Below are 26891 nucleotides of genomic sequence, written 5' to 3'. Positions count from 1 at the left end.
TGACACATAGACACAGACAACCATTCACACTCACATTCACACCTACGCTCAATTTAGAGTCACCAGTTAACCTAACCTGCATGTCTTTGGACTGTGGGGGAAACCGGAGCACCTGGAGGAAACCCACGCGGACACGGGGAGAACATGCAAACTCCGCATAGAAAGGCCCTCGCCGGCCCCAGGGCTCGAACCCGGACCTTCTTGCTGTGAGGCAACAGCGCTAACCACTACACCACTGTGCCGCCCCGCACTTTATTGTATTATAATTTATTATGTTATTATATCATGTTTATACAATTTTAACAATCAATCGATCGATCAATCAATATTTTTTCGTGAAGCTGCTTTGCGACAATTTCTGTTGGTCAAAGTGCGAAACAAATAAACTGACGGCTTTGTCAGTAACAGTCTGTATTAGCCAATCTGGCTTTACCCCGCCTACTGCGTGGTTAAATTCTCCTATGTGATTGGCTGATTGTCTCTGCGTCACGTTGCCACAGTGAGAATAAATGAGAAGGCGGTCGGTTCCCCGCACAGATCTGGAAGGAGGTTCTTGCTTTAACAGTGATTGAACGGAACGGCTTCCTGCTCGCATTCTGTTTATTATTCGGCGTTTAACAGAAGGTTTGTTATTTTTTTTTTTGCGTTTTAAAACCAGCCGAAATGGAGACTTCTCAGATCCGTCAGAACTACCACCGCGACTGCGAGGCCGCCGTTAACAAGATGGTGAACCTGGAGCTTTACTCCTCCTACACCTACACCTCCATGGTGAGGAGCTCAGAGTGTGTGTGAGTGCGGTGGGGTTGGAGGTGGAGAGCTGGCGGAGAGGGTGTGGGATGTGTTTCTGTGCTTTACGGCTCGGTTGTTTACATTATTATTTTACCTCAGGCCTGCTACTTTACTCGCGATGACGTCGCGCTCGAGGGTTTCGCGCGTTTCTTCAGAGAGAACGCGCACGAGGAGCGCGAGCACGCGGAGAAGTTTGTGTCCTTCCAGAACAAGAGAGGCGGCCGCGTTTTCCTCCAGGACGTCAAGGTGAGAGCGCAGCGCTTTATTTCTCATCCCTGTATCTGACTCTCAGGAGGAGGCGCTCCGCCAGCAGCAGTGCGGGACTTTCGGGTGCGTTTCGGGTTAAAGGCAGGGGTGTAGTCATTTTAGAAGTGAGGGTGATATTGTTCAGAGGTCTACTGAGCACCACAAACAGCACAGCACCAGGGAACCGACTTTCATTCTTTAAAATGATGTACTATCAACCTCTAAAGTCAAAATCTATAAAGTAAAACTTGTAAGTAGAATTAATAGTAGTAGTGATATAGCTAGTTATATTCTCTTCTCACCTGTGACCAGTGGCGGTTCTAGACCAAAATTACTAGGGGGGGCCGAGGTGTGGCCAGTGTTTTTTCAGGGGGGCATATATAAGGACAAAACATGGCAATGTTTAAGCGTTCAAAATGTTTTGTTTAGTTTATTTAAAACCAAAACAAAGTACGTTGAGCATAAATACAATGCAATAGACATTGTCTCAATAGCCTAAACATAAAACAAATTGTGCTCAATAAATCTTAACCATGTTTCTCTTTTTTGTAAAATAACATTTCTGTTTTTGCATACAATGAACCTTTTCAGACGTGGCTGCACTGGAGTGTCGTCCAAGCACTTGCTGATATCTGGAGAAAGATGAATGCAGTAAATGAGTGTGACTGAGAACATTATTCACTTATTAATTTATCTATTTATATTTATTAATTATTCAGACTTCACACTTTCAGGGTAGGCTATATGAATTGTAGGCCGACACTGCTCGCACACTAGTCTGGTTAACACCAGACCATATCACAAGTGAAATATGGTCTGGAATCCGCCTATTGAATTTCTCGTAGGGGAGGTGTGGTGTACGATTGTCAACGGCTGTTTATTGGACGTTGCGAATGTCTGTCATTTGGCGTATACGTAGCCCATGGCCAATCATGGCTGTTGTACCTGGTGACGTAGTTAGAGCGGCGAAGAGACTGTAAAGCCAAACACTTTGCTTTTAAAAAAAAAAAAAAAAAACTTTCGCTCTAAACTATTCAGAACAGTGTCTAAAGCTTGATCAAGTTTGGTTCGTATCGCTCGCCGCCATGTTAAATGTGATCTGTAAACAGTCCCAAATAAACTACAAGCTTCCGTTTGTCGAGTAGTACGCGTCACTGTCTTTCCACCCCTCCCCACTCTCTGATTGGCTCCCTAACTCAGGCGAGCCTTTAGACCATAGTTTCCATGCTGTCTTTTCAGATCGGAACGATTGTGCAAAGCAGCATGGGATTTCCCAGGCTACTCGCACACATTTGTTCAACATCACAAACCTGATGGTGCTGTACTTGATATGCGTGGTGAATCTGGTTGTCCCTCAATCTGATCCTGAATGTTTTCATCCTCACTCTCAGATTGCCTTTCAGATGCCTCACTTTCCACCTCTCCAACCACCACCTCTTGTGCTCTCTCCACCTCTCTCTCTCCTCTTGCATAATCTTCATCTTCCTTACTGTTTTTTGCCAACAGGGGCAAAAAAGGACATAATGTCCTTGCTCCTTTTCATGATGGCCTATAGTAGGCCTATACTAAAGTAAACGGAGAGGAATGTAGCCTCTACATATCACAAGGCCATTCGAGTTTTACAAGAAGGTTAAACGCTGTTGGTTATTTTACCCATTTCCCAAAAATATTGTTAGGCTACTTATTGCTGTGCAACGCACTTTTAAGAGCGCAATAAAATGGATTTATTATTGTAGTGAACAACAAACACGGATATGTGCAAACACGTTACGAAATTGAATAATTTTCCTTCGCCTCTTTGCAGTAGCCTAGTCCTTGCAGGACTGCAGCTTATCTCACGTCCAAAGTTTACAATTAGTGCTGGTGCTGGTCTTTCTGCTGCAGGCAAGTGTGCGTGTAGCGCTTTAAGGAGTCCGTGTAGAACACGCCATCATGTCAGTTCTGATCTTCGAGCCAGCGTATGTCGACATTAATAAATCTTATCTGTTCAGCACAGGGGCCAGGAGCAATTTTACAGGGGCACTGGCCCCTGTTTAAAACCGCCTGTGACCCTGCTTAATTGTCCCTGTTAGCCTCTGGTCCACTGTCTCCTCTCACCCTGCTCTTTCTATTGTAGCAAAGATTTAAAAAAATGTGGAAAGCAACATTTTCAAAAGAATTAGGAATACAGTAATCAAATTCATGTACTTGTCCTACCACAAAAATAAACTAAATCTTTACAAACATGAGTCAAAGGAACACAAATGCATCTATATTCTTATTTCCTACCCAGAAGTGAGTAATCTTAGAGTAGCCAAAATAGTAACATTACTCAAGAGTATTGTTACTTTAGAATAATATTACTCAAGTAAAATGTACTTTGCAACAAAACGACTCAAGAATACAATTTATCCAAAATTACTCAAGTAAATGTAACGGAGTAAATGTAACTAGTTACTACCGCCTCCAAGTTAGCTAGCTTAACTAATTAAATTGACATCTATATCTTTTTAGCTAAACGTTATCTACATTCAACAGCATTACTCAACTTGCACAGTTTGTTTGGAAAAAAAAAAACCTCAAGTCTTTAGCCTCTTGGCTGGTTTGCTGAACATACAGAAGCACTGCCCAGATCTGAATCACACCAAAGATACTCGTACAATATTTTCTAAAGTGTCTCTGATCACACATGACAGTGGTGTTTGTTTGCCACCTTAGCTCAGTCTGCTCATGATGCGTTTAGAGGCGGCTCGGAAAAAACGCATTTCCACATGTTGATGAATGGAGTGGTTGTAATGGCTGTACAAAGTGCAGAGGACAGAGGGCACAAATACGGGAAGTGTGGGGAACGTGTACCCCACATCTGCTACACCCATGGTTAAAAGGTCACATGTTTGTGTTGTGCATTTTGTGAATCTGACTTGTAGCCCCATTAGAGCGTGGGAATGTTCAGCACATTCACTGCCCCAAACAGCGCGACACTGAAGTGGTGACTCCATGATTAAATGCCCCCGGTGTCGGATATGAAGCTGTGAAGTTTACTGGAGGAGGAAAACAACTTGAGCTCAGGTTTTAGAGAAAAATCTCATGGTCTTTAGCGTGGATGTGTGAGAGAGCTTTAATGCGGTGAGATTAATATAGATTGGCTGATGGGAGAAGAAACTGCTTAGTCAGCACACTGTTCCTCCCTCATGAGGGATTTTATTTTAAATTGACCCTTAAGGTTTTAGCTTTCTCAGGTAGAGAAGCTGATGACCTGAGAGGGTTGAAATGATGAGCCTTTAATTTTATGGTTCTGTCAGAGGTAAACAGTGTCTGAATGGGAGGGCTGTGGTTTCAGTGCAAGTGGCCACACCCAGGGATCCCCGTTCTTAGCATCACTAAAACTCTTTGAGAATATGTAGGTGATCTTTTAATTGTTTAAAGTGTGGCTGCTTGTTTAAGCTTCTATAGTGATCTAAGCTACAGAACAGTGGTCCTCAAATGAAGATGGCTTTTAAAAATTACTGGTTCCTGCTGTGAGGGTTTAAAATGACCTGAGCTCTGATCCTAAATCAGACCTGAAGAGGTGTTTGTAATGTGTGCTATAATCAGGTGTGTGCCCTTTCAGAAACCAGAGCGTGATGAGTGGGGCAGTGGACTGGAGGCCATGCAGTGTGCTCTGCAGCTGGAGAAGACTGTGAACCAGGCTCTGCTGGACCTGCACAAGCTCTCCACTGATAATGGAGATCCTCATGTGAGTGCTGAGAGAATGTTAAACTGATCATGATTCCTGTTGGCTGTTGAGGGTGAGACTGCTCTACTTATTGCATCCGTTTTCTTCATTGTCCATCAGCTCTGTGACTTCCTGGAGTCTCACTACCTGAATGAGCAGGTGGAGACCATAAAAAAACTGGGTGACCACATCACCAACCTCACAAAGATGGATGCCGCCAACAACCGTATGGCTGAGTACCTGTTTGATAAACACACCCTGGGAGGAAGGAGTTAAAACTGCCTCTGCACTGATCAGCAGACCCTCCATCATTAACCCTAGGAGTTGAAACGAGAGTAACTTCCTGTCTGTAATCTCTCATTCTCATGTGGAGGATTAAACACTGACCATTTAAATGAATAAACACTGAGATGGGCACAGACCTGTTTAATTCTCTTTTCTTAAATCCTACTGAGCTATTACTTACCCCCCCCCCCCCCCCCCACACACACACACACAGGTTGGGGTTAAATTGTCTGACAGTGTTGTGGAGGTATGGAAGTCCTTTTTATTTGTTGGTGTTGTAAATAATCAGATTACTGGCCTATGCCTCTCTTGGAATAAATGCAAAGGAAAAATACCTGCAGGTAAGCTGTAACTGCATAATTCTAACTTTTTCTTTCCATGGTTGGGGTTTTAAAGGGCATATCATGGGTAAATTCAGGAGCAAGATCAATGTAATTCTATTTTATATTAAACTTTTGACCTCAGACCTGTTTAATTCTCTTTTCTTAATTCCTACTGATCTAGTTCCCCCCAGCTGAGGTTAAATTGTCTGACAGTGTTGGGTAGGTAGTCTCTTTTTTTTTTTTTTTTTTTTTTTAAATTGGTGTAAATCAGTTACTGGCCTACATCGAAGAATAAATGTGTAAAGGGAAAAATACCTGCAGGTAAGCTGTCACTGCACAATTGTAACTTTTCTTTCCATGGTTGGGGTTTTAATAGACCCCTTTGCATGTTTGTAAACCAACCATTGCTAGGATGCACATGCAGCCTGGACTCAGAAACAATAGTGCTGCTCATAGACCGGGATTATGAGCGGTCAGATTATGCAAAACAATTGTTACAAGATCGAGAATGCTACATAAATAAACTCTAACAAGTGGACATCGCCTACTGGATCCGTATTTAGAGTGGACGGACGATGTTAGTAAGTTCCTTGGTATACAATGGTCAGATATATACCGTACTCGTACCTTATTGACAAGACTTCAGTGTACACCCATGAAAAACTTCGTGCCTACATCATCCAATATATCCACAATGATGGTGTAAAGAGTGCAGCTAAGAGAAATCAGAGCTGTGTAAGAAGCGAGAGGCAGAGAGCAGAAATGAAACTGAACAGGGCGGGAGCTAGGTTAGAGCAGTCAACGCAAGTTGGCATTTAGAGTGAGGGCACACAATTTTACCTTTCCATCCTTGCTTTAAAATTGTGTTTTTCAGCATACACAATGATGGCACAAAATCTGGACTGCATGAGTCAAGCGAGACCTCTCCTACAAACAAAATTGCATGCAAAGCTAAGTTAACATGCTAACAATATTCATTACATTGTGTAACTATGACCCAGCTAATCAGACAAATGTTACCAAAGTATTTTGCTACATCAATAAACGGAGACTAGAAAGAATAAGAGATTTAATAAATAGCCTGATCTTACCTGTGATGAAGAGGGCGCTGCAAACCCATGCATTTTTGGCCAAGTTTACATTAGACCATATCAGCGGATCATCAGATTAACGGTTTTAAAACGATTAGTGTGCACACAGCAACGCCAATACACGATTCGCGTGCACACAGCAACACCAATACACGGATACGCTCGGCTCCGCAGGCATCCTGCGCTCCAAATCACTCCGCCCTGAACAGCGAGTGCCCTCTGGAGGGTGCGCACTCCGGCCCTGCGCAGCTCACAGAGCGCGCGAGTGGAGCGCACGAGCAGTGATTCGGGACTGAGCCGCTGTGTGTGTGATCCCAGCGCATATCACTTACTACTTGCAAGTGGAAGGATGGCAAGCCTAAAGACAATCTTAACTACACAATGGGCAGTATTTGCATCAGTATTTGCAGTATTTTCATACTTTTATACTCTTTAATGAAAGGTGATACAAGGCGGGAGTCCGTGCCGTTTTTCAGCAGTCGTGTCACATGACCAACGCCAGCGAATCAGGAAAGTGGATGTCACAGTGACGTTGTCCAATGACGACGCCAGCTAGAGCTCAGCACAGCGTATCCGTGTATCTCAATGTTTACACAGCACTGGACCAGACACGATCTAGATTGAATATGTGGACGCTGGCGGATTCCCATTTCCTGGCGTTTCCAGGCGGTTTAATGTAAACGGACAGTGCATCCGCGAAGAAAACGAGACAGATACGGTCTAATGTAAACTTGGCCTTTGTTAGTGCTTTCATCCCAGTCTACACGTTTGATGGCTTGTAGCCATAGACGTCAGCTTTTTTTTTTTTGTTTGTTTGGAAATGGGTGAGATCCTGCTAGAATTCTGTACATTTTAACCCCATCACTGCTACGATTCTGACAACTAGGCATTTCTTCCAAATATTTCTTCTTGTCTCTACCGTCGCTGAGTCTTTTTTGGGTCCAGGCTGCGCGTGCAATTTCCTCTTGCGTATGAATGACGTTTACTGGGAAGGGGTCTATAGCCGTATTCCACGCTGAAGAGGGTTTAAAAATGTAGTGCACTGAGCAATAACCAACACTGGTTGGAGCCAATTCCCAAAAGTGGCTTGTGTTGTGAACATGCAGTGTTAACTTGGTCAGATGATGGCTGCATATAGAAGAATTAGACAACCCCTCCAGGAGGGCAGTGACTGACTTTCAGAATTACTATGCTGTAGTGTCATATATTATGATGCAACTTTTGGATATTTCACTCACTATATAACAGTGGATTTCTTTTAAACTCCATTATTGAACATGATGCAATTTCAAATAAGGCTTCTTTGCATGTTCAAGCTGAACTTTTGCCCTGATGTATGGTAAATGTACCTTTAGTCAAATTTGTTCATGTTTTAGGTAGGTCTGTTGACCTCTGCTTGTCTTTAGAGAAGTGTGTCCTTGGGGAAAATGAATGTGGCAGAAGGGAGAAAGTGAAAAAAATACCAAAATGAACTATATTGATAGTGGCATCTCTGCTTTCCATTGCAGGCAAGATTCTGGCTGAAATAGCTCTAAACTGAATTATTTTTTTTTAAACTCAGGTGTACTTCTAAAAAGCCAGTGTGATTGCAGGGCTGGCAGATCTACCTCAGATATGATCTTTACCCTGAGACAACTCCAAGAGAGCTATCGAGCAATGTCAACCTCTGTATGTGGTTTTTCTGGACTTCTCAACGGCCTTTGACACCGGTGACCAAGAGATGCTCTGGAAGGTACTAGAAGTGTATGGATGCCTGGAAAGACCAATATGGCTCATTAAGCTGTTCCATGAGAACATGTTTGGGAAGGTTTTGATTGGAGGAGACATTAGTGAAGGTTTTCTTGTCAAACAGGGATGTGTTCTTGCCCTGACGTTGTTTGTACTCTACCTTGCAGTGGTTCTAGAGAAGATGGGCACTAACCTAGATAAAGGAGTTTATATCAGGACTCCATCGGAAGGCAAACTCTTCAATCTTGCCAGACTCAAGTCCTCAAACAAAACTTGGCATTTGTGTGCAGATGACACTGCATTTGGTGCAACAGATGTGGACAACATAAAGGAAATTGTTGATCGCTTTGTCACAGCTGTAACCCTCTTTGGATTGAAAATCAATACCATGAAAACAGAACTCCTGTACCAACCCTCACCTGAGCCACAGGCAGGGTCAGTGTTTTGGTCAATGGGACACCTGGGAGTTCTGAGTTTCATCTACTTGTGCAGTGCAGTTACCAACACAACCTCATTAGACTTGGAGGTAGACTGCGGAATTCAAGCTGCCACTAAAGCCTTTGGTGCATTAAGTTTCAAATGTGTTTTTATTTGAGCAATGTATATACAGTGGGGCAAAAAAGTATTTAGTCAGTCACCAAGTGTGCAAGTTCTCCCACTTTAAAAGATGAGAGGCCTGTAATTTTCATCATAGGTACACTTCAACTATGAGAGACAATGAGAAAAAAAAATCCAGAAAATCACATTGTCTGATTTTTAAAGAATTTATTTGCAAATTATGGTGGAAAATAAGTATTTGGTCAATAACAAAAGTTCATCTCAATACTTTGTTATATACCCTTTGTTGGCAATGACAGAGGTCAAACGTTTTCTGTAAGTCTTCACAAGGTTGTCACACACTGTTGCTGGTATTTTGGCCCATTCCTCCATGCAGATCTCCTCTAGAGCAGTGATGTTTTGGGGCTGTCGCTGGGCAACACGGACTTTCAACTCCCTCCAAAGATTTTCTATGGGGTTGAGATCTGGAGACTGGCTAGGCCACTCCAGGACCTTGAAATGCTTCTTATGAAGCCACTCCTTCGTTGCCCGGGCGGTGTGTTTGGGATCATTGTCATGCTGAAAGACCCAGCCACGTTTCATCTTCAATGCCCTTGCTGATGGAAGGAGGTTTTCACTCAAAATCTCACGATACGTGGCCCCATTCATTCTTTCCTTTACACGGATCAGTCGTCCTGGTCCCTTTGCAGAAAAACAGCCCCAAAGCATGATGTTTCCACCCCCATGCTTCACAGTAGGTATGGTGTTCTTTGGATGCAACTCAGCATTCTTTCTCCTCCAAACACAAGTTGAGTTTTTACTAAAAAGTTCTATTTTGGTTTCATCTGACCATATGACATTCTCCCAATCCTCTTCTGGATCATCCAAATGCTCTCTAGCAAACTTCAGACGGGCCTGGACATGTACTGGCTTAAGCAGGGGGACACGTCTGGCACTGCAGGATTTGGGTCCCTGGCGGCGTAGTGTGTTACTGATGGTAGCCTTTGTTACTTTGGTCCCAGCTCTCTGCAGGTCATTCACTAGGTCCCCCTCTGTGGTTCTGGGGTTTTTGCTCACCGTTCTTGTGATCATTTTGACCCCACGGGGTGAGATCTTGCGTGGAGCCCCAGATCGAGGGAGATTATCAGTGGTCTTGTATGTCTTCCATTTTCTAATAATTGCTCCCACAGTTGATTTCTTCACACCAAGCTGCTTACCTATTGCAGATTCAGTCTTCCCAGCCTGGTGCAGGTCTACAATTTTGTTTCTGGTGTCCTTTGACAGCTCTTTGGTCTTGGCCATAGTGGAGTTTGGAGTGTGACTGTTTGAGGTTGTGGACAGGTGTCTTTTATACTGATAACGAGTTCAAACAGGTGCCATTAATACAGGTAACGAGTGGAGGACAGAGGAGCCTCTTAAAGAAGAAGTTACAGGTCTGTGAGAGCCAGAAATCTTGCTTGTTTGTAGGTGACCAAATACTTATTTTACCGAGGAATTTACCAATTAATTCATTAAAAATCCTACAATGTGATTTCCTGGATTCTTTCCCCCCATTCTGTCTCTCATAGTTGAAGTGTACCTATGATGAAAATTACAGGCCTCTCTCATCTTTTTAAGTGGGAGAACTTGCACAATTGGTGGCTGACTAAATACTTTTTTGCCCCACTGTATATGCTCAGTAAAGTGAGGGGCGTAGAGTATATTTCACCAGTTACGATCAAAAAGCGTCCTTCCTTATCAGATATTGTGGTTGCATGAATAAAGGGAGTATTCTTCCGTATCATAATTGCTGTACCCCTAGCTCTAGCATTGAATGATAAATGAAATATGTTCTATTTAGACCGCAGCCTGGCATGAGAGTCATTTTTCAAATGTGTCTCCTGTAAAAATATGTCTGGTGTTAACGATTTGAGATGAGCAAAAACTCTCCCTCTATTGATTGGGCCATTAAGACCATGTACGTTCCAGCTGGATAATGTAAGACCTCCTCTTCCCCCATCATTACCACATTATCCATAGGCAACTCCAATGAACCACGCATGCGCATAATAACCTACCCTAGGTTAAGTGGTACCAATAATAATAATTAAAAAAGCCCATTATGCATAACGTGAGAGTAACCTTTATGTGACCCGAGTCAAGTAATGTAAGACGCACGCGCGTTAGTAGTCAGTTTGCTGCAAAGGCACGAAAGGAGTTCTGGAAGAGACGCCTCGAGACTCTAAAAAAAAACTGGCTAGGAAATAGACACTGCATTTTGTCACAAGTGCAATTTTCAGCAACAACTTTCTGTCTCTCTTTCTTTCTCCCTCCCTCTCCCTCTCTCTTACACACATGCACACTGTTCTATTGTCTGCACCTGGGTGTCTGATAGATTGTTTAGTGTTTTTTCACTTGTATGTCCATGTTACACTTCCTGACTTTGTTACACTTCTTGACTTTATACTACACTTACTGACATTGTGCATATTTTGAAAAAAATGATGACACTTTGAGCGAGGGCGGTTGGGCGACGCACTGCCAAAACGAAAAAAGTTTTTTTTTTTCTGTTTGTTTTTAAACAAACTTTCACCAGTGCTGCTCTAGGCAGTTTTAATCTGTCTCTGGGTATCATTGTCCAATCAGGGTGGTCTTGCTTCTAGAGTACCGCCCCTTTTGGGGCGATTTCAGTCACGTTGAAAATCGCCCAAGAGTTCACTGATAGAGTCCCATGTTAATATATATTTTTACTCCTGACTGACTCTTCAATACAATCTCTATGGGTTCCGGGGGGGCGTGCCTTAATGTGCTTACGTCACTGCGCAGCGCGGCAAAGTTGCGTTCGATCCGCTCAGTTTCTGAGGTGAGATGGATGCGGAAAGCAATTCAGTGCGGTCCTTAAATAATTTTTCTGCTCCCCCTGCTTACTTTTCCACCCTGGAGGGGCTCCACGGACAACACTGCTTGGACGGTCACTGGAGTTTCAGACATGCATCATTTGTCAGAGAAAATAAAAAAAAACATGAGTCATCAAAGATTCACATGGGCAGCTGCCTGAAATTTTCGGCTTTTGGGAGAGTGAACATCGCTACACAGCTGGATGAGGGCTACAGGCTAGCAGTTCGCCGCCACAACAATGAGGTGAGCAAGAACAGGCACATATTAAACCGGCTCATCCAATTTCATCTCATCTCATTATCTGTAGCTGCTTTATCCTGTTCTACAGGGTCGCAGGCGAGCTGGAGCCTATCCCAGCTGACTACGGGCGAAAGGCGGGGTTCACCCTGGACAAGTCGCCAGGTCATCACAGGGCTGACACATAGACACAGACAACCATTCACACTCACATTCACACCTACGCTCAATTTAGAGTCACCAGTTAACCTAACCTGCATGTCTTTGGACTGTGGGGGAAACCGGAGCACCCGGAGGAAACCCACGCGGACACGGGGAGAACATGCAAACTCCACACAGAAAGGCCCTCGCCGGCCCCGGGGCTCGAACTCGGACCTTCTTGCTGTGAGGCAACAGCGCTAACCACTACACCACCGCTCCCCCAGGACACATCTGGTGACTGTTTTGAAGAAGGCGGAAGATTCTCGCCGAAACTGTCAATAAGGTAACATCTTAAAAAATCCTTGTCTTAAGAAACGAACTTAAAATAGCTAGGAGAGGTACTCTCGACTCCGGTGATGAAATAAGAGAAGAAAGCTCGGATGACGGCGAGGATGAGACTGATGCTGACCATGGGCGTGGCGAGCGTGGGGCAGAGCGTCTGCGTGCAGGTGACACGGTGTGATGCTCGTGCGGAAAATGTAACGTGGAGTTGCTCACGAGTCCAGCAGAATTTATTTGCTGCAGTGAGATTGGCGCCACCCGTGGACTTGCAAAATCAGCGCAAGAGGCAGAAACAGGTATTTCACACGTGCTATTCTCAACCTCAATGAGCCAACACAACTGGGCACATACATACGTCATGAGTGTTACGCAGAGAAAATCAACGTGCATTCTGATTGGATAAAATTAATATCATGGGGGGCTGTTCAAACTGCGGAAATAGTTTGCTCGAGCTACTTTCAAAACACTATAACTTTCCAACCTTAGAACAAAAAACTTTTGTAAGTCTTGAATAAGATTCGTTGATGTGTGTTTTATTGTTATATTTACTCGATATATTGCCCTCTGTTCCCCTTTAAAAGTTTTGTCACAGCAAATGCGTAACAGTCCTGACATTTGTGACACTTTCAAGGTAGCAACACCAAATTTGCAACAGATTTTCTTTGACGTAAGGAATTTCTGGAGACCTGCTAACTTCATCTGCAATAGATGAACATGGCTCCTGTTACAGAGCATTTGGACCTGAACAAACAGGTAAAGGAATCATCTTTAAGTCTTCTCATTTATTTCAGAACAATAATTAGAACAATTTTTACAATAGAACTGCATTCATGTTTTTTTTTTGTTTTGTTTGTTTGTTTGTTTGTTTGTAGTATTGGTATACTGCCCAATATAATGGTAGGGGATACACTGTGTTTTTTGCAAAAATGAGCCTTTTTTTGTTTTTGTTTTTAAATGGGCCGTATCTCAAATGAGGACATAATGACAGACCATCAATTTGCTTGAGATGCGACATGAAATCAGATGCACGGGTCTTCATGGTCAGGACACGGTTACTTTGATATCCATAAAATTTGGTACGAGCATGTCTGTCGTCATTCTGGAAATTTTTGATATTGGGTTGAGTGATGTCACCCATTTTGGATTTTGTGTATTTTTCACATATTTTTTACAATCTTTTTTTGACCTCCTTCTCCAGAGTTAATCGGATTTCTTTGAAACTTGCTTGGAATAAACTTCACACATATGTAATGATAAATTGCAAAGGAATAGTGGATACCTCGAACAAAGACACAGTCATGGGAAATTGATTTCCATGAGATGCCAATCCAAAAGAGGAAGCAGACATTACTTGGTGATGCTTGGTTTGATCAGCCTCAAATTGTGAGAATGGCACTGTATTTTCACATGGAGCATGTAGCAGTGTTCAAATGTATCATGTTTCAGATTTACTATTTTATATTTTGCACTTTCATATGTGTTGTAAATAGATATTTTGCCTCCTAAATTCATTGGGACAGCAGTGCTGACAATGTTTTCCCGCCTTGAAATCCACTTTGTCGGCACTTTCGCTCCCTGTTAGCAAGGTAGATTTAATGATGATTGAAAGACTGTTGTACCTGCTGGAGCAATATTCCCTCAGTGTTGGCCAAGTGGATTTAAATGTAGTGTAACCAGGGTTCCCACTGGCTCTCGTCACGCTTGTCACTGAACAACATAATCCACCAATGACGAAGAGAAAATTACTAGCAGTCATCACCATGACGAATGTATTTGTCATCATTATCATAATTCATCTTTTCTAGAACTCCCTCCACAAATCCCTCCGTTTGCCAAAATCCAACCCCAGTGAAGAGACGGCAGGAAGCCAGAGTGTAAACAATGAGCACATGCTTGTGACCAATAAAAACTGACAACACATAATGCACAAATAAGCTCCAAGCTTTTGACCAATCGCAGTGTGTCTTAATCGGTCTGGTGTTTTGGTGGAATTATCTCTGCGTGAACCAAACAATGGCGTAGTCTAAGCTGATAAAGTTTTTTGGGTGGGCTTCATTAGGCACTGAAGATGATTTAAGGACTAAAACAGCCATGAGGGAGGCACACTCAGAGCGCCTACTCTCCCCTAGCACATCAGACAGTGTCAGTAATAGAGGAGTCAGTTAAAAAAATGCCAAAGTAAAATTGCTGTCAGCTGCAGCAAGAGACTGGAAGGAGCTACATTTTGGGGTGGCACGGTGTGTTGACCTCATGCGTGGGCCATGCGCTTGGCTAACTATTGCAATACTCTGCATTAGCAGTGCTTTTACAAGCAACCTCTGCAAACATTTTATGACAGTGCTTTGACTCGACCTGCCAACCGTCTGTGGGCAGTGCTGCTAAATAAAGCCAGTGTTGTAAAATGAACCCTAGAATGGACTGCAATGACCAGTTTTCACCCATCGTATGGCAAAGAGAATCTCAAACTTACTCGTAAGCATTCTAAATTACGTAGGGGAACATCAAGGCATCTGTTTCAGTAGCTTAAGATGCAAAACTGGAGTTCAGCATGGTATCAGCACACCATCCCAAACATCAGTAAGCAGGACTCAACAAACATCAGGATCAACATTGAAGAACGCATCTCCACTGGATATCACAAGCCGAACACTGCTCCTTAGTCCGCTCGGCCAGACCGACAGCCAGGCACCAAAGCGAGATGCATTGTTGACCATACGCAGGTCTTATGTTGACCACATGAGTTGGCAATGCACTTGGGTCACTGTTCAAATACCTATGTGCAGTGACCAAAAGAAGACCGCCACCCTGCTTATCCTCACCAAGAGCAACAGGCTAAACGCAAGCTTGACACTTACTGTGCGGTGAGCTCTTTGGGATGGCACGTCTGACTTTTGTTTCCAGATCGTAGGAACTGCTCCATGTACCAGACATCGCTCAAATCCTTCTATGTGAATCTGCCTCACAAATGTATCTTTTTCAAAATGTATGGAGCAGACACCAAACCGTCCTGTCGGCTTGAGGTTACCTCTCTTTGTTGGTACAAATCAAACCCATTCATTCTGCAAGTGTCCTGGCGACTTTTGGGCTACAGTGGATCAAAATTCTGCTTTTTTTTTTTAATGGCTACACTTGAACAGACTTGAAGGACACACCCCTTAGGAGGCATGCTTTGGTTTTAGTTTTGTTGTGGAATAAATTTTAAAAAATCGTTAAAAACGTGCTACAATTTGCAAAACAGATGAAGCCAGAAAAGCCAACGAACTTTTAAGCATTTTGCATATGATGTCACTTCTTTGAATGAACAGTAACTTAACAGGAACGTGTTGGTGTAATGGTGGACTCAAAGAGCCAAACTTTACCAACTAAACAGAACATGTTCCCGGTCTCCCATTAAAATACAATTTAGACAGTAAATGAATCATGTCTAGTTTTATCAGCTATAATTCCCAGGGGTAATGGAATTTTCAGAAGACTGGCACTTTAACGGAAACAAAGGGTTTGGGACGTGACAGCTTGCTTGACCAAAAGGAGCATGCAGTTGAAACAGTCTGTGTTCAGAAGCCATAAACAAAGGCTTGAGAGGTTCCGCTGAGATTTGAACTCAGATCACTGGAGTCAGAGTCCAGGGTGCTAACCATTACACCATAGAACCAAGACGCAGCTAAAAGCATTGCTTTCACTCTCAAACCTTCGAATGATATAATGAAATTCCAGCAGCACATGAACACATGATTTGAGGTTTTAATTTAAATCGTCAATCTGTTGGAAAAAAAAAATTAAAGGAACCCTGGACTGCTGGCTACATGGTTAATCATTCGTTGTTATTTGTATTAATTTCTAGTGTTGTAGTTCATCAATCAATGCCAACAGGCAATTGACATTGTAACCACATGATAATCCAGGTCAAACGTCGCATGTCGTTCCACAAACTAAAACTTTATATTTTTACATCTAAAAATATCCAGTAAGGTGTTGTCTTGAAGGAGTCGTTTTCTAACAGATTCAACTGCTTCTGTGGTGGGAATGCAGGTGAAAAGAGAAGTGACATCGTAAGAAACCATAGTTTCATCTAAGTCTCGTTTGAGGTCTGCAACTTTAGTAGCAAAATCTTGGGAGTTTTTGACGTGATGTAGCGTATTCCCAACAAGAGGAGCCAGGATGGTGGCTAGGTGTTTGGCAATGTTATAGGTGACAGAGTTTATACTGCTGATGATAGGTCTGAGTGGAGCTCCTTCCTTGTGAATCTTGGGGAGTCCATATATGAGAGGAACGGCTTCCCCAGGGTACAATCTGTAGTACAGAGATCGGTTGATGGCTTGGTCCTTTTCTAGTTGTTGCAGGCAGCTAACAACTTTCTTTTTGTAACAACTGGTGGGGTCCCGCCTTAAGGTTTCATAGGTGGTTGTGTCGCTGAGGAGACTGGTCATCTTTGAGTGGTAGTCCACTGTGTTTAGCACCACTGTGGATCTCCCTTTGTCAGCAGGAAGGATGGTGATGTCCCGGTCTCTTTGAAGCAATGTAAGAGCCCTCCTTTCTTGGCTGGTGAGGTTGGAAGGGGGTGCTTTTGCACCGGACAGAGCAGCTGATACCTTCAGTCTAAGTTGTTCTGCCTCTGTGTTGGTCAGATTGTTGTTTCTGATGGCTGACTCTGTGGCTGTGATGAGATCTACCGCTGGTATCCACTCTGGTGAAACTGCAAAGTTAAGGCCCTTGGATAAAACATCTTTCTCTGGTTGGGTGAGTACCCTGTCAGATAAGTTCTTCACCCATTTCTCTTCTATGTCCGGTTGTGTAGCCTGGTCAGATTTCTTGCTCCAAGTCAGCACTGCTGTCTAAAACCACCTCCTCCAGGAAGACAGAAGTGCTGACTTGGAGGAAGAAATCTGACCAGGCTACACAACCGGACTGACTACCACTTATTTCCAGTTTAATGAAAGTTTCTACAGACAGAAGCATGGATGTGCCATGGGCTCACCGGTGTCCCCTATTGTGGCCAATCTTTACATGGAGGAAGTGGAACATAAAGCTTTGACCACTTTTTCAGGAGTTGCTCCCAGCCACTGGTTCAGATATGTGGATGACACCTGGGTTAAAATCAAAGCCCATGAAGTGGAAGCCTTCTCTAAGCACATCAATGCAGTGGATATCAACATCAATTTCACCCGGGAGGACGTAAGTGGGAATAATCTAGCCTTCTTGGATTGTGATGTACACATTAGACAAGACAGAAGCCTTAGCATCAAGGTCTACCGGAAACCCACACACACGGACCAGTACCTACTCTTCGACTCTCAGCACCCACTGGAACACAAATTGGGGGTCATTAGGACCTTGCAACACAGGGCTCAGAACATCCCTACAACGGTAGAGGGAAAAGAGAAGGAGCAGAATCACATCAGGAAAGCACTTCAGAACTGTGGGTATCCCAACTGGTCTTTCTTCAAGAGCAGGAAAAGGAACATAATGGACAAGGAGGATAACAGGAACAAACGCAAGAACATTGTCATTCCCTACATTTCTGGTCTATCTGAGAAACTCAGGAGGATCTTCTACAAACACAACATTCTGGTACATTTCAGACCCAGTAACACCCTGAAGCAGAAATTGGTCCACCCTAAGGACAGAATAGCCAGACACAAACAGGACAACGTGGTGTATGCAATTCAGTGCAGTGAGCAATGCACGGACTCGTATATTGGTGAAACAAACAACCGCTTCACAGGCGTATGGCTCAACACAGGAGAGCCAGTTCCTCAGGCCAGGACTCTGCTGTCTACCTTCATCTTAACAACAAAGGACACTCATTTCAGGATTGCAACGTACGCTTTTTAGCCAGAGAGGATCGTTGGTATGAGCGAGGAGTTAAAGAAGCCATTTTTGTCAACCTGGAACGGCCATCACTGAACAGAGATGGGGGTCTAAGACATCATTTATCAGCCACCTACAATGCAGTCCTTGGCACACTTCCCAGACAACTGAATGCACATCAAAACCCAGCTGTTTTCAGTGACTCACAAGAGGACAGAGAGAATCAGCATTCCATTGATCACCTTAACGGGCAATCCATTGATCACCCTAACGACTCTCGAGGCCGTTCACATTCAGCCCCCAGTGACCCACACCAAGAGGATGACTCAACGCACCTTAGATGAGCTTTTCATCCATGAGAGGATAAATACCTGATACTCCCTACCAGTCAGACAGAACTGAAGAAGCCTTTCGGATGAGAGGTGAAACGTCTTCAAGAATCTTCAAGCAAGTCCAGTTGCTCTCTTTTACCACCCACAGTTACTATGACCTGGATGACTGAGAATCTTCACAGACACGAACTTTCAAGCGTTTCGCATATGACGTCACTTCTTTGAATGAACAGTAACTTACCAGGAACGCGTTCGTGTAATGGCGGACTCAAAGAGCCAAACTTTACCAACTAAACAGAACATGTTCCTGGTCTCGTATTAAAATGCAATTTAGACAGTAAACTCTTTAACATGTCTAGTTTTATAAGGTATAATTTCCAGGGGTAATGTAATTTTCGTAAGACAAGCATTTTAATGGAAACAAAGGGTTTGGGACATGACAGCGTGCTTGACCAAAAGGGCCCTGTAGTGGAGAAAATCTGCAAACAAAAGCTCTGCAGAGATTTGAATTCAGATCACTGGAGTCAAAGTCCACAGTGCTAACCATTATACCATGAAACAAAGGGCAAATTGTTTTCACCACCAAATTACTGACATATACTGACAGTGACCTGGCAAAAAAAAAAAAACAGACCCTTGGTCAAAGGCTTAAATGAACACACACTACAGTCCTCATTGCCAAAACCCAGGATCGAACCAGGGACCTTTAAATCTTCAGTCTAACACTCTCCCTACTGAGCTATTTCAGCAAGAGCACGCCACCATCTGAGCAGTCGCGGCCCCGATATAAACATTAGTAGTTGCTAAATCCAATCGGTAAGGTCACATGGTGTTCCTTTTTAACCAAAATCTAATGAAATATAAAGTGATTAAAATAATAGATAGTATCATCTGGAAGTATTACATATGTAATGTGCTAATTGATTAATGAAACTCTTTTACGTTGTTGGCAATTTGTTTTATTCCAAGCGTGTTTTTAATTAAATGAACAAAAGTTCACATGAAAGAATGAGCAAATAATAAGCTAAATAATGAGGTAAATGTGTTCTCTGTGCTCGCTCATTTCACTGTTACCCCCAATCATGCAGTCTTAATTATTCCACTGTTATCCACAGTGCCAAGGGGGTAATGATCTCCCTTATAAGTGCACAGAGAGAGAGAGAGCGAGAGGTTTTGATAGCCGGATCCACTCTGTGGGTCATAGAAGTGTTCCTGTAATATTAAAAACAATAAATTGTAGCGTAAGTTCAGAACATATTACTACTACAAAAATTGACATGCAAGCTTTTCATTTACAAACTTACATATCCATTGTCTCAGTCTGGCTCTCTGAGGCGGGAAATAGAGAGATGATGCCCAAAGCATTACTTCGCAGAGAGACAGGTGGGCTCCTCCTGAAAAATAAACATGACATTACTACTCCATTTCCTTCAGTTTAAAAGATACAAATTTTTACTATTGTTATGTTTTCATTTTATCATATTCATCCAAGGGCGGCACGGTGGTGTAGTGGTTAGCGCTGTCGCCTCACAGCAAGAAGGTCCGGGTTCGAGCCCCGTGGCCGGCGAGGGCCTTTCTGTGCGGAGTTTGCATGTTCTCCCCGTGTCCGCGTGGGTTTCCTCCGGGTGCTCCAGTTTCCCCCACAGTCCAAAGACATGCAGGTTAGGTTAACTGGTGACTCTAAATTGAGCGTAGGTGTGAATGTGAGTGTGAATGGTTGTCTGTGTCTATGTGTCAGCCCTGTGATGACCTGGCGACTTGTCCAGGGTGAACCCCGCCTTTCGCCCGTAGTCAGCTGGGATAGGATCCAGCTCGCCTGTGACCCTGTAGAACAGGATAAAGCGGCTACAGATAATGAGATGAGATCTTCATCCAAAATAATCTGTCCACCCGGTTTAGCCTGGAGAGCATCTCTCACCATCTGAAAGAATCAGAAAGTTAGCAATTATCCATCATCATCATTACGTCCAACAACAAAACCACAGTTTAACTGCACAATATCTTTGTGTCTGATATTTGATAACTAATATCATTTGTTCCAAAAGCCGCATGCCTCTTTTGCCGATTCTCGTTCAGCATGGTTTCTCTTCCCTCCGTTTGTCTGAACAATCACTGTTGCATCTGATGAATCAGAGGATACTGGCAAGGAGTCTCCTGACACTGACACAGATGAGTTGTCTGACATGGTTGACTCCAACGAAGTATACGATAGATCATGTTGAAGCACAACCATAAACAGTTAAAAAAAATGTATACACAAAATGAAAAAATAAGTAGTTCTCCACAATATTCATTATTGATGATCCACTCCCTCCCTAACAAGGCTGAGTCTCACCTGTTGACTTTTCAGTCGTCACCCTAACAGTAAGGTTCCCCGCTTGCAAAAGCTCCTCAAACACATCTGCATCGACTTCTGTCCCTGATTCATCTGTCAAGTGCAGCTCAGTCTCAAGTGGAAGATCTAGCTTTTGAATGACTGATAAAAATATGAGATTTAGAGCAATGAAAAATGACAATAAGAGCATTACCAGAAATTTGCTAAGCTTGTTTTTCAACATTTTAGGTCAACTTCTAAAAGTATTTTTTGATTTCTTCCCAGGGCATTACCATTAGCTATCATAAACACAACTCCACAGTATAAGACATGTAAATATCACATAAATTCAACAGGTATTATAGCAAGTAGTCAATTAACACAAACATTCTGGGCTGCATGAAAAATGATGCCAACCTTTCTGAAGAAATGTGTTGAAGTCATCATAGCCATCTTCAGTCTCAGCCACTTTGACATCCTTCTGCGTTTCTCCAAATCTCACCTTCACCAACATGATTAACTATGAAGAAAAAAAGAAGAGAATACATCCACACTGTGCCATAATTTACAGTATGTTCACCATGGATGTGTAGAGACAGGAGAATTTTTGCCTGGCTTTAATCGCCTGAGTTCGACCGTCGGAGTATTTGTTTTGATTTTTAGCGTTACTCACGAGTAAAGGCATAAACATGATAGCGACGTTATTGTTTATATGCATAGATAGCTACACACTGTGTAACTTGTTAAGTTCAATAAACTCATTTCGTATTTCAGACGTTTATTATTATGGCAGCAGCTGAAGGGGGGTGTGACTCCGGTGTTAGCTCCGGCTAATGTTAGATTGAGAACCTAAAGTTAAGATAAAAGTTGTTTTTTTTAATCCCGACAAAGTTTTTTAAAAATAAACTCCCGCCCGCAAAAAGCTCCGGATTTAGAGCAGGACTTGGTGTGGCGGCCTAGTGTGCGTGTGTATTCCTCCAGCAGCAACATGCCACCCGGCTCTCAGTAGCTGCCCCTTGGCAAGCAGGAGCTCAACCCCCCCGGTCCAGCCCCGGCTCTCTACTCCATAGCTTGACACTCAGCTGCCGTGACATTTTGCCATGTAAAGCCAACAACGTCGTTCATCAAGACTAGACAATAGCTATTTTTTTTCCCAATTGATTTTTCCAACAGAGAATGTTCGCTAACACGATGCCTGGTGCGTGTGCTACATCACTTTAGCTAGCTTAAACCCCTCACAAAAAATGTGCAGTTGTACATATATACCGCGTTATCCAAACGTGTATACTTACATCAAGCAAACTACGTATATTCATCGACACTCTTGTGCAAAAGGAACATTAATGTACCCATCAAAAAACAGCATATAACAGTCATGCTAACCTTAACACGGGACTTGCCTAGTCACAATGTCAGCAGCAGCCGGGACTCCCTGCTACTTATTTTCGGCACATATAAAATACTACTGCATAGAAAGTATTATTAAATAGACATAATACCTTTGATTTACTTACACAAAAACACTCGGTACAATCGAAGGAAGTGAAGAGAAAGCTGTTGTCCGCTGTCCCCGCTCGGAGTCGTCCCGCTCTTTTGGCAAACACGTCACAGATACGTTGGAATGCTGGGAGCGACTCTGTTAAGTGTTTATTTTAAAATCAACACTTAACAGAGTTGCTTAGATTGAACTCCCAGGATTAACACCAACTCTTTTGAACAACTAACTCTCACGTAGTTGAATTAGACTAAACAAGTGTTGAACTGACACTGTATTTTTAACGAACAACACCAACACTGGAAATCTAACACTTTTGATTTTGTTGTGTAACTACCACAAGCCCTCCAAACTGCCCTTCCTGGCCTGCTCGTTGCTCTCTGGAACCATGCCTGAGTTTCCATTGGTCGTTTGTTTATTTTCAAGTGAGCGATTGGCCAGAAGCAGATGTTATTCTGGGAGAGTGTATTCTGACTCCCATTTGCTTGAATATCAGTTGGTGAGCTTCAAGGGTTTTGCTACTAAAACAACCCAATCTCCTCACATGGAGTCCCTGGCATGCTTCTCACACTTTTGGGGCATGCCTCAGGAAGCACTTGTTGCTTCATTGTTCAATGAGCGCAGTTGGGTGGAAGGTGGTGAAAAGTGCCTTTTCAGGACAGCAGCTTGCTTTTCACCAGCAGCTTTAAGAATACAAGCAGGTAAGCATCATATTTTCAGTTTGTAAAAGCTGTCTCAGCTGACTTTGCACTTGAGCGAGAGTTAGAATTTCATAGTGGATGGTGGGAATATGACAAGCCTGTTGAAAAATGTGAGTTGGAGATACTGAGGTCAGTCAGCAATTCAAGACATAAAGCCAAGCAAACTGAAAGGAATCTGTGATAGCTCACCTTCGGAGCTCATCAGAGGAGCATATCAGCAGAAAAGTAGTGTGCAGTTAGTTGATTTGGTCGTTGTTGCAAACAGAGCCAAGGTTGTGGGTTTAATCCAAATACTGGCTGTTTTCACAGATGTGCTGCTTTGAATGTGGCGAAAGAAATTTGATCTTGACTTGGCTGAAAGTGCAGATGATTCAGATGGTTTGCAAGATGACAAAGTTTTCCTCTCTAAAATGCGAGCAAGGTGGCAGCTGCTGTTTTGGAGAATGTGGGCATTGAGCCCACTACCTCTTACATGCTAAGCAAGTGCTCTACCACCTGAGCTAAGTCCCTTACTGTAGCTTAGGGTTTGTCCAACTAACTACGGCAAGCCCCGCCCCAAACTGCCCTTCCTGGCCTGCTCGTTGCTCTCTGGAACCATGCCTGAGTTTCCATTGGTTCGTGCAAGACGTGCACACTTCTAAACAATATTTTCATCTTTTACAAACAAACTATAACTCTAGAAAACTCTTTAATGGTCTTTCTAGTTTCATAACACAATTTCTTAATATTAGTATGCTGATAATGCTGATGCTGAGTGTTTTAAATATTTCCTCAATTGCACTTTTTTTTTTTAACAAAACCTCGATCATCTTTTCAAAGTTAAAGCTCGAATCCCCGGAGCTCCATGCACTGCATTCGGGCGAGGAGTCCGTTCCCGGGAGGTTCGAATCCCACTGGGGTTTTATCCCGGGGTTTCGTACAGGGCAGCGGATTCATTGTATTATATTTAGTTTTCAATATGATATTATTTTTCCAATATGTTGTTTTTTTGTATTCTTGTCTCAGCAATGGCGAATTTGTAAATAAAATCAGTGCCCTGACTCTACTCATCAGGCCAGAGCTATTCTCTTTCTGCGTCTGTTTTGTACAACATAAGGAAACAGTATAGTAACTCTAACGGTAAAGAAATAAAACAAGAGTCTGGCTATGATATAAGAAAATTCTACAACCCAGAAACAGATGGGCTTTTAGTCAGTGCCTCAATCTATATATTACAGATTTTACAGAATGTTAATGAGTTCAGCTTATTTTTGCAGGCTTTGCTCTGGTAGAGCTGCACATTTTTGATGGTCAAATGTTAGAAATATCGAGCTTTTTGCATGGAAACCACACACACACACACACGCCCAAAGTGATGTCTCTCTTCAAAAGGATCCAGCTGTTGGGGGCGGAGTCTAGCTGTGTTTCCCTTTCTGGATTTTAATATTTGGAAGTGGTTTATTTAAAGCCAGTGACAGCAGTAAGTTATTGTTTTTCGGCCTTTTGTTTAAGATCAAGTGTCGTGTTTGTTTTTAATCACTTTAATATCTAATATGTTCTTTAAATGAGAATATTATGTTCAATAGATTTTTAGACCAGGGAGTTGGGGTTTACAATTTCTGCTCCACCCATCAACCTGGTATTATAGTATCTCCAGGAATAGTGCCTTGTTCTAAATACAAAGAAACAGCTTTCTTATTTGATGTATTTTTTAAATAAAGATGATAAATGAGTTTTCTAAAGTAATGAGTGGGAATAGCACTTTTTGTATTCTATCTGTTTACATGGCATTGTAGTAGATATAGGAATTGTCTTGTTAAAAAATTAAGTAAAGAAAAAAGTTCTTTCTTTCTTTGCTGGGCCTTTCTTTTCCCCATTTCCTGGTTTTCTCCATGTTCAACAAGCTACTGGACTGTTTATGCTGACAACCCAGTCCTCGCAGATGGCGTCGCAGATGGCGTCTGCAAAGCCCCCCCTCTTCGCAGACGCTCTGCGCGCACCTCCCAAAAATTGTGACCACCGCAGAAGCCTCGCAGACAGCCTCGCAGACAAGAGGGCTCTGATTGGTCCACTCTACATCCGCTGTACACGCACTTCCGCTTCCCTACTTTCCCGGTTTGGTTTGTTTTCACGACCGCCATTTTTAAAAACACGAGCGAAGATGGAGCAGCACGAAGAGCGGTTGATCGAGGAAGTGAGGAAGTACGTACATCTATACGACTCCACTTCTAGTCATTATAAGGACAGCGAGGATAAACACTCCACTAACCACACCCACCAACTACTCCTAGCGATTTCGCGACTTCACGCCCCCTTGCGTTGTGGCGGTGAATAACATCGCGCACGCCTATTACTCCCCGCTCAACGATAAATTACAACTGTCTGCGAAAAGCTATCTGCGAAAGCCTTGTCGCAAGAGCACGCAGAGGCCTTTTAGTCTGCAGTAATTCTTTCCCCTACTTTCTCATTAGACAGATCACACAACACCCCACCCCCTTCTTTCTTTCTATCAAAAACACTCGTTGGTCAGGCATTTCTCTGCCTGTGTGCAATGACTAATAAAGCTGTAAAGGTGGAAGAGATTGGCCCAGGCCACCTTACCCTATACCAGCTTTCTGCACCTCCAGTACAGTTTACAAACCTGATCCAGTATTAAGTGTAATTTAGATTTTGAGTGGTTTAAGGTGCTGTGCTTTGGTTGCAGTCTTTTCTTGAGGTGTGGGTTTGAATCCCACTTCTAATATTTGTTATCGCGGGTTATTAATGAGCCATGGGTTCCATGCTCATGGTCTGTGTTTGTTGAATGCTTGTTGGGAGTTTTGCCAGCACATGAGTGAAAATGGAAGCTTCAGCAAGCATGCCTTTGCAAAAATAAGCTTGAAAAATGTGTGGCATAGAATGCCTCGAGAGTATTTGGAGTCCTACTACAATAAATAAAATTAGATCAGAATTAAATTCTTAGCCTGTAATAAATTGCATGCTTGAAATATTCAGATTTTAAAATTCTATTCAGATAAATTTTTATTTATTTATTTTTTCAGTTTGTTGTGAACATCTGCCACATATTACAGTATCAGTAGGTATTTTATATTTTTAGATGTAAAAATATAAAGTTTTAGTTTGTGGAACAACATGCGACGTTTGACCTGGATTATCATGTGGTTACAATGTCAATTGCCTGTTGGCATTGATTGATAAACTACAACACTAGAAATTAATACAAATAACAACGAATGATTAACCATGTAGCCAGCAGTCCAGGGTTCCTTTAATTTTTTTTTCCAACAGGTTGATGATTTAAATTAAAACCTCAAATCATGTGTTCATGTGCTGCTGGAATTTCATTATATCATTCGAAGGTTTGAGAGTGAAAGCAATGCTTTTAGCTGTGTCTTGGTTCTATGGTGTAATGGTTAGCACCCTGGACTCTGACTCCAGTGATCTGAGTTCAAATCTCAGTGGAACCTCTGAAGCCTTTGTTTATGGCTTCTGAACGCAGACTGTTTCAACTGCATGCTCCTTTTGGTCAAGCAAGCTGTCACGTCCCAAACCCTTTGTTTCCGTTAAAGTGCCAGTCTTCTGAAAATTCCATTACCCCTGGGAATTATAGCTGATAAAACTAGACATGATTCATTTACTGTCTAAATTGTATTTTAATGGGAGACCGGGAACATGTTCTGTTTATGAATGAATGAATTGAATGAATGAATTTATTTATTTTCGAACACGTATAAAAATGTATGTAACTATTTGTACATACAAAAGAAAGAAAATGAAAAAAGTGACAAAAAAAGAATAAATAAAATAACATAAAGAGCTAAGACCTTACAAAACACCGCACATTGTTCGAAAAAGGAGTGAGAGAAGTACAATACTTTTTTTTAATTTCCCACCCCTTTTTAACTACCCCGAAATCCAAACTACATTAATACACCTATAAAAATATATACCATATATACACTTCATGAATAT

At 42.5% G+C, this 26891-nt stretch overlaps 1 protein-coding gene and 4 non-coding genes across 5 annotated transcripts; 3 read left to right on the top strand and 2 right to left on the bottom strand.

The window, feature by feature from the left end:
• Window positions 1-516: 516 nt before the first annotated feature.
• Window positions 517-5187, top strand: LOC132891109 (ferritin, middle subunit-like). The gene is made up of 4 exons (XM_060928571.1): window positions 517-768; window positions 889-1035; window positions 4625-4750; window positions 4850-5187. The coding sequence occupies exons 1-4, from the start codon at window positions 664-666 to the stop codon at window positions 5003-5005; spliced, it is 534 nt and encodes a 177-aa protein (XP_060784554.1). The 5' UTR covers window positions 517-663; the 3' UTR covers window positions 5006-5187.
• Window positions 5188-15870: 10683 nt separating this feature from the next.
• On the bottom strand, window positions 15871-15942 carry trnaq-cug (transfer RNA glutamine (anticodon CUG)). The gene has a single exon. It is a non-coding gene; the product is annotated as a tRNA-Gln (tRNA).
• A 3164-nt stretch (window positions 15943-19106) lies between these two features.
• trnaf-gaa (transfer RNA phenylalanine (anticodon GAA)) lies at window positions 19107-19179 on the bottom strand. The gene has a single exon. It is a non-coding gene; the product is annotated as a tRNA-Phe (tRNA).
• A 5227-nt stretch (window positions 19180-24406) lies between these two features.
• LOC132892241 (U2 spliceosomal RNA) lies at window positions 24407-24592 on the top strand. The gene has a single exon (XR_009655423.1). It is a non-coding gene; the product is annotated as a U2 spliceosomal RNA (small nuclear RNA).
• Window positions 24593-26314: 1722 nt separating this feature from the next.
• trnaq-cug (transfer RNA glutamine (anticodon CUG)) lies at window positions 26315-26386 on the top strand. Its single transcript has one exon. It is a non-coding gene; the product is annotated as a tRNA-Gln (tRNA).
• Window positions 26387-26891: the final 505 nt, after the last annotated feature.

Source organism: Neoarius graeffei, chromosome 9 (genome assembly GCF_027579695.1).
Source record: "Neoarius graeffei isolate fNeoGra1 chromosome 9, fNeoGra1.pri, whole genome shotgun sequence".
In the NCBI taxonomy this organism is placed as follows: domain Eukaryota; kingdom Metazoa; phylum Chordata; class Actinopteri; order Siluriformes; family Ariidae; genus Neoarius; species Neoarius graeffei.
This window is presented reverse-complemented; position numbering and strand designations above follow the sequence as displayed.

Bases quoted from the DNA above. Each gene is read 5' to 3' on its own strand.
- LOC132891109 (XM_060928571.1), top strand. From the start codon at position 664: ATGGAGACTTCTCAGATCCGTCAGAACTACCACCGCGACTGCGAGGCC. The intron at 769-888 runs GTGAGGAGCTCA...ATTTTACCTCAG, and splicing joins CCTACACCTACACCTCCATG to GCCTGCTACTTTACTCGCGA. The intron at 1,036-4,624 runs GTGAGAGCGCAG...GTGCCCTTTCAG, and splicing joins TTTTCCTCCAGGACGTCAAG to AAACCAGAGCGTGATGAGTG.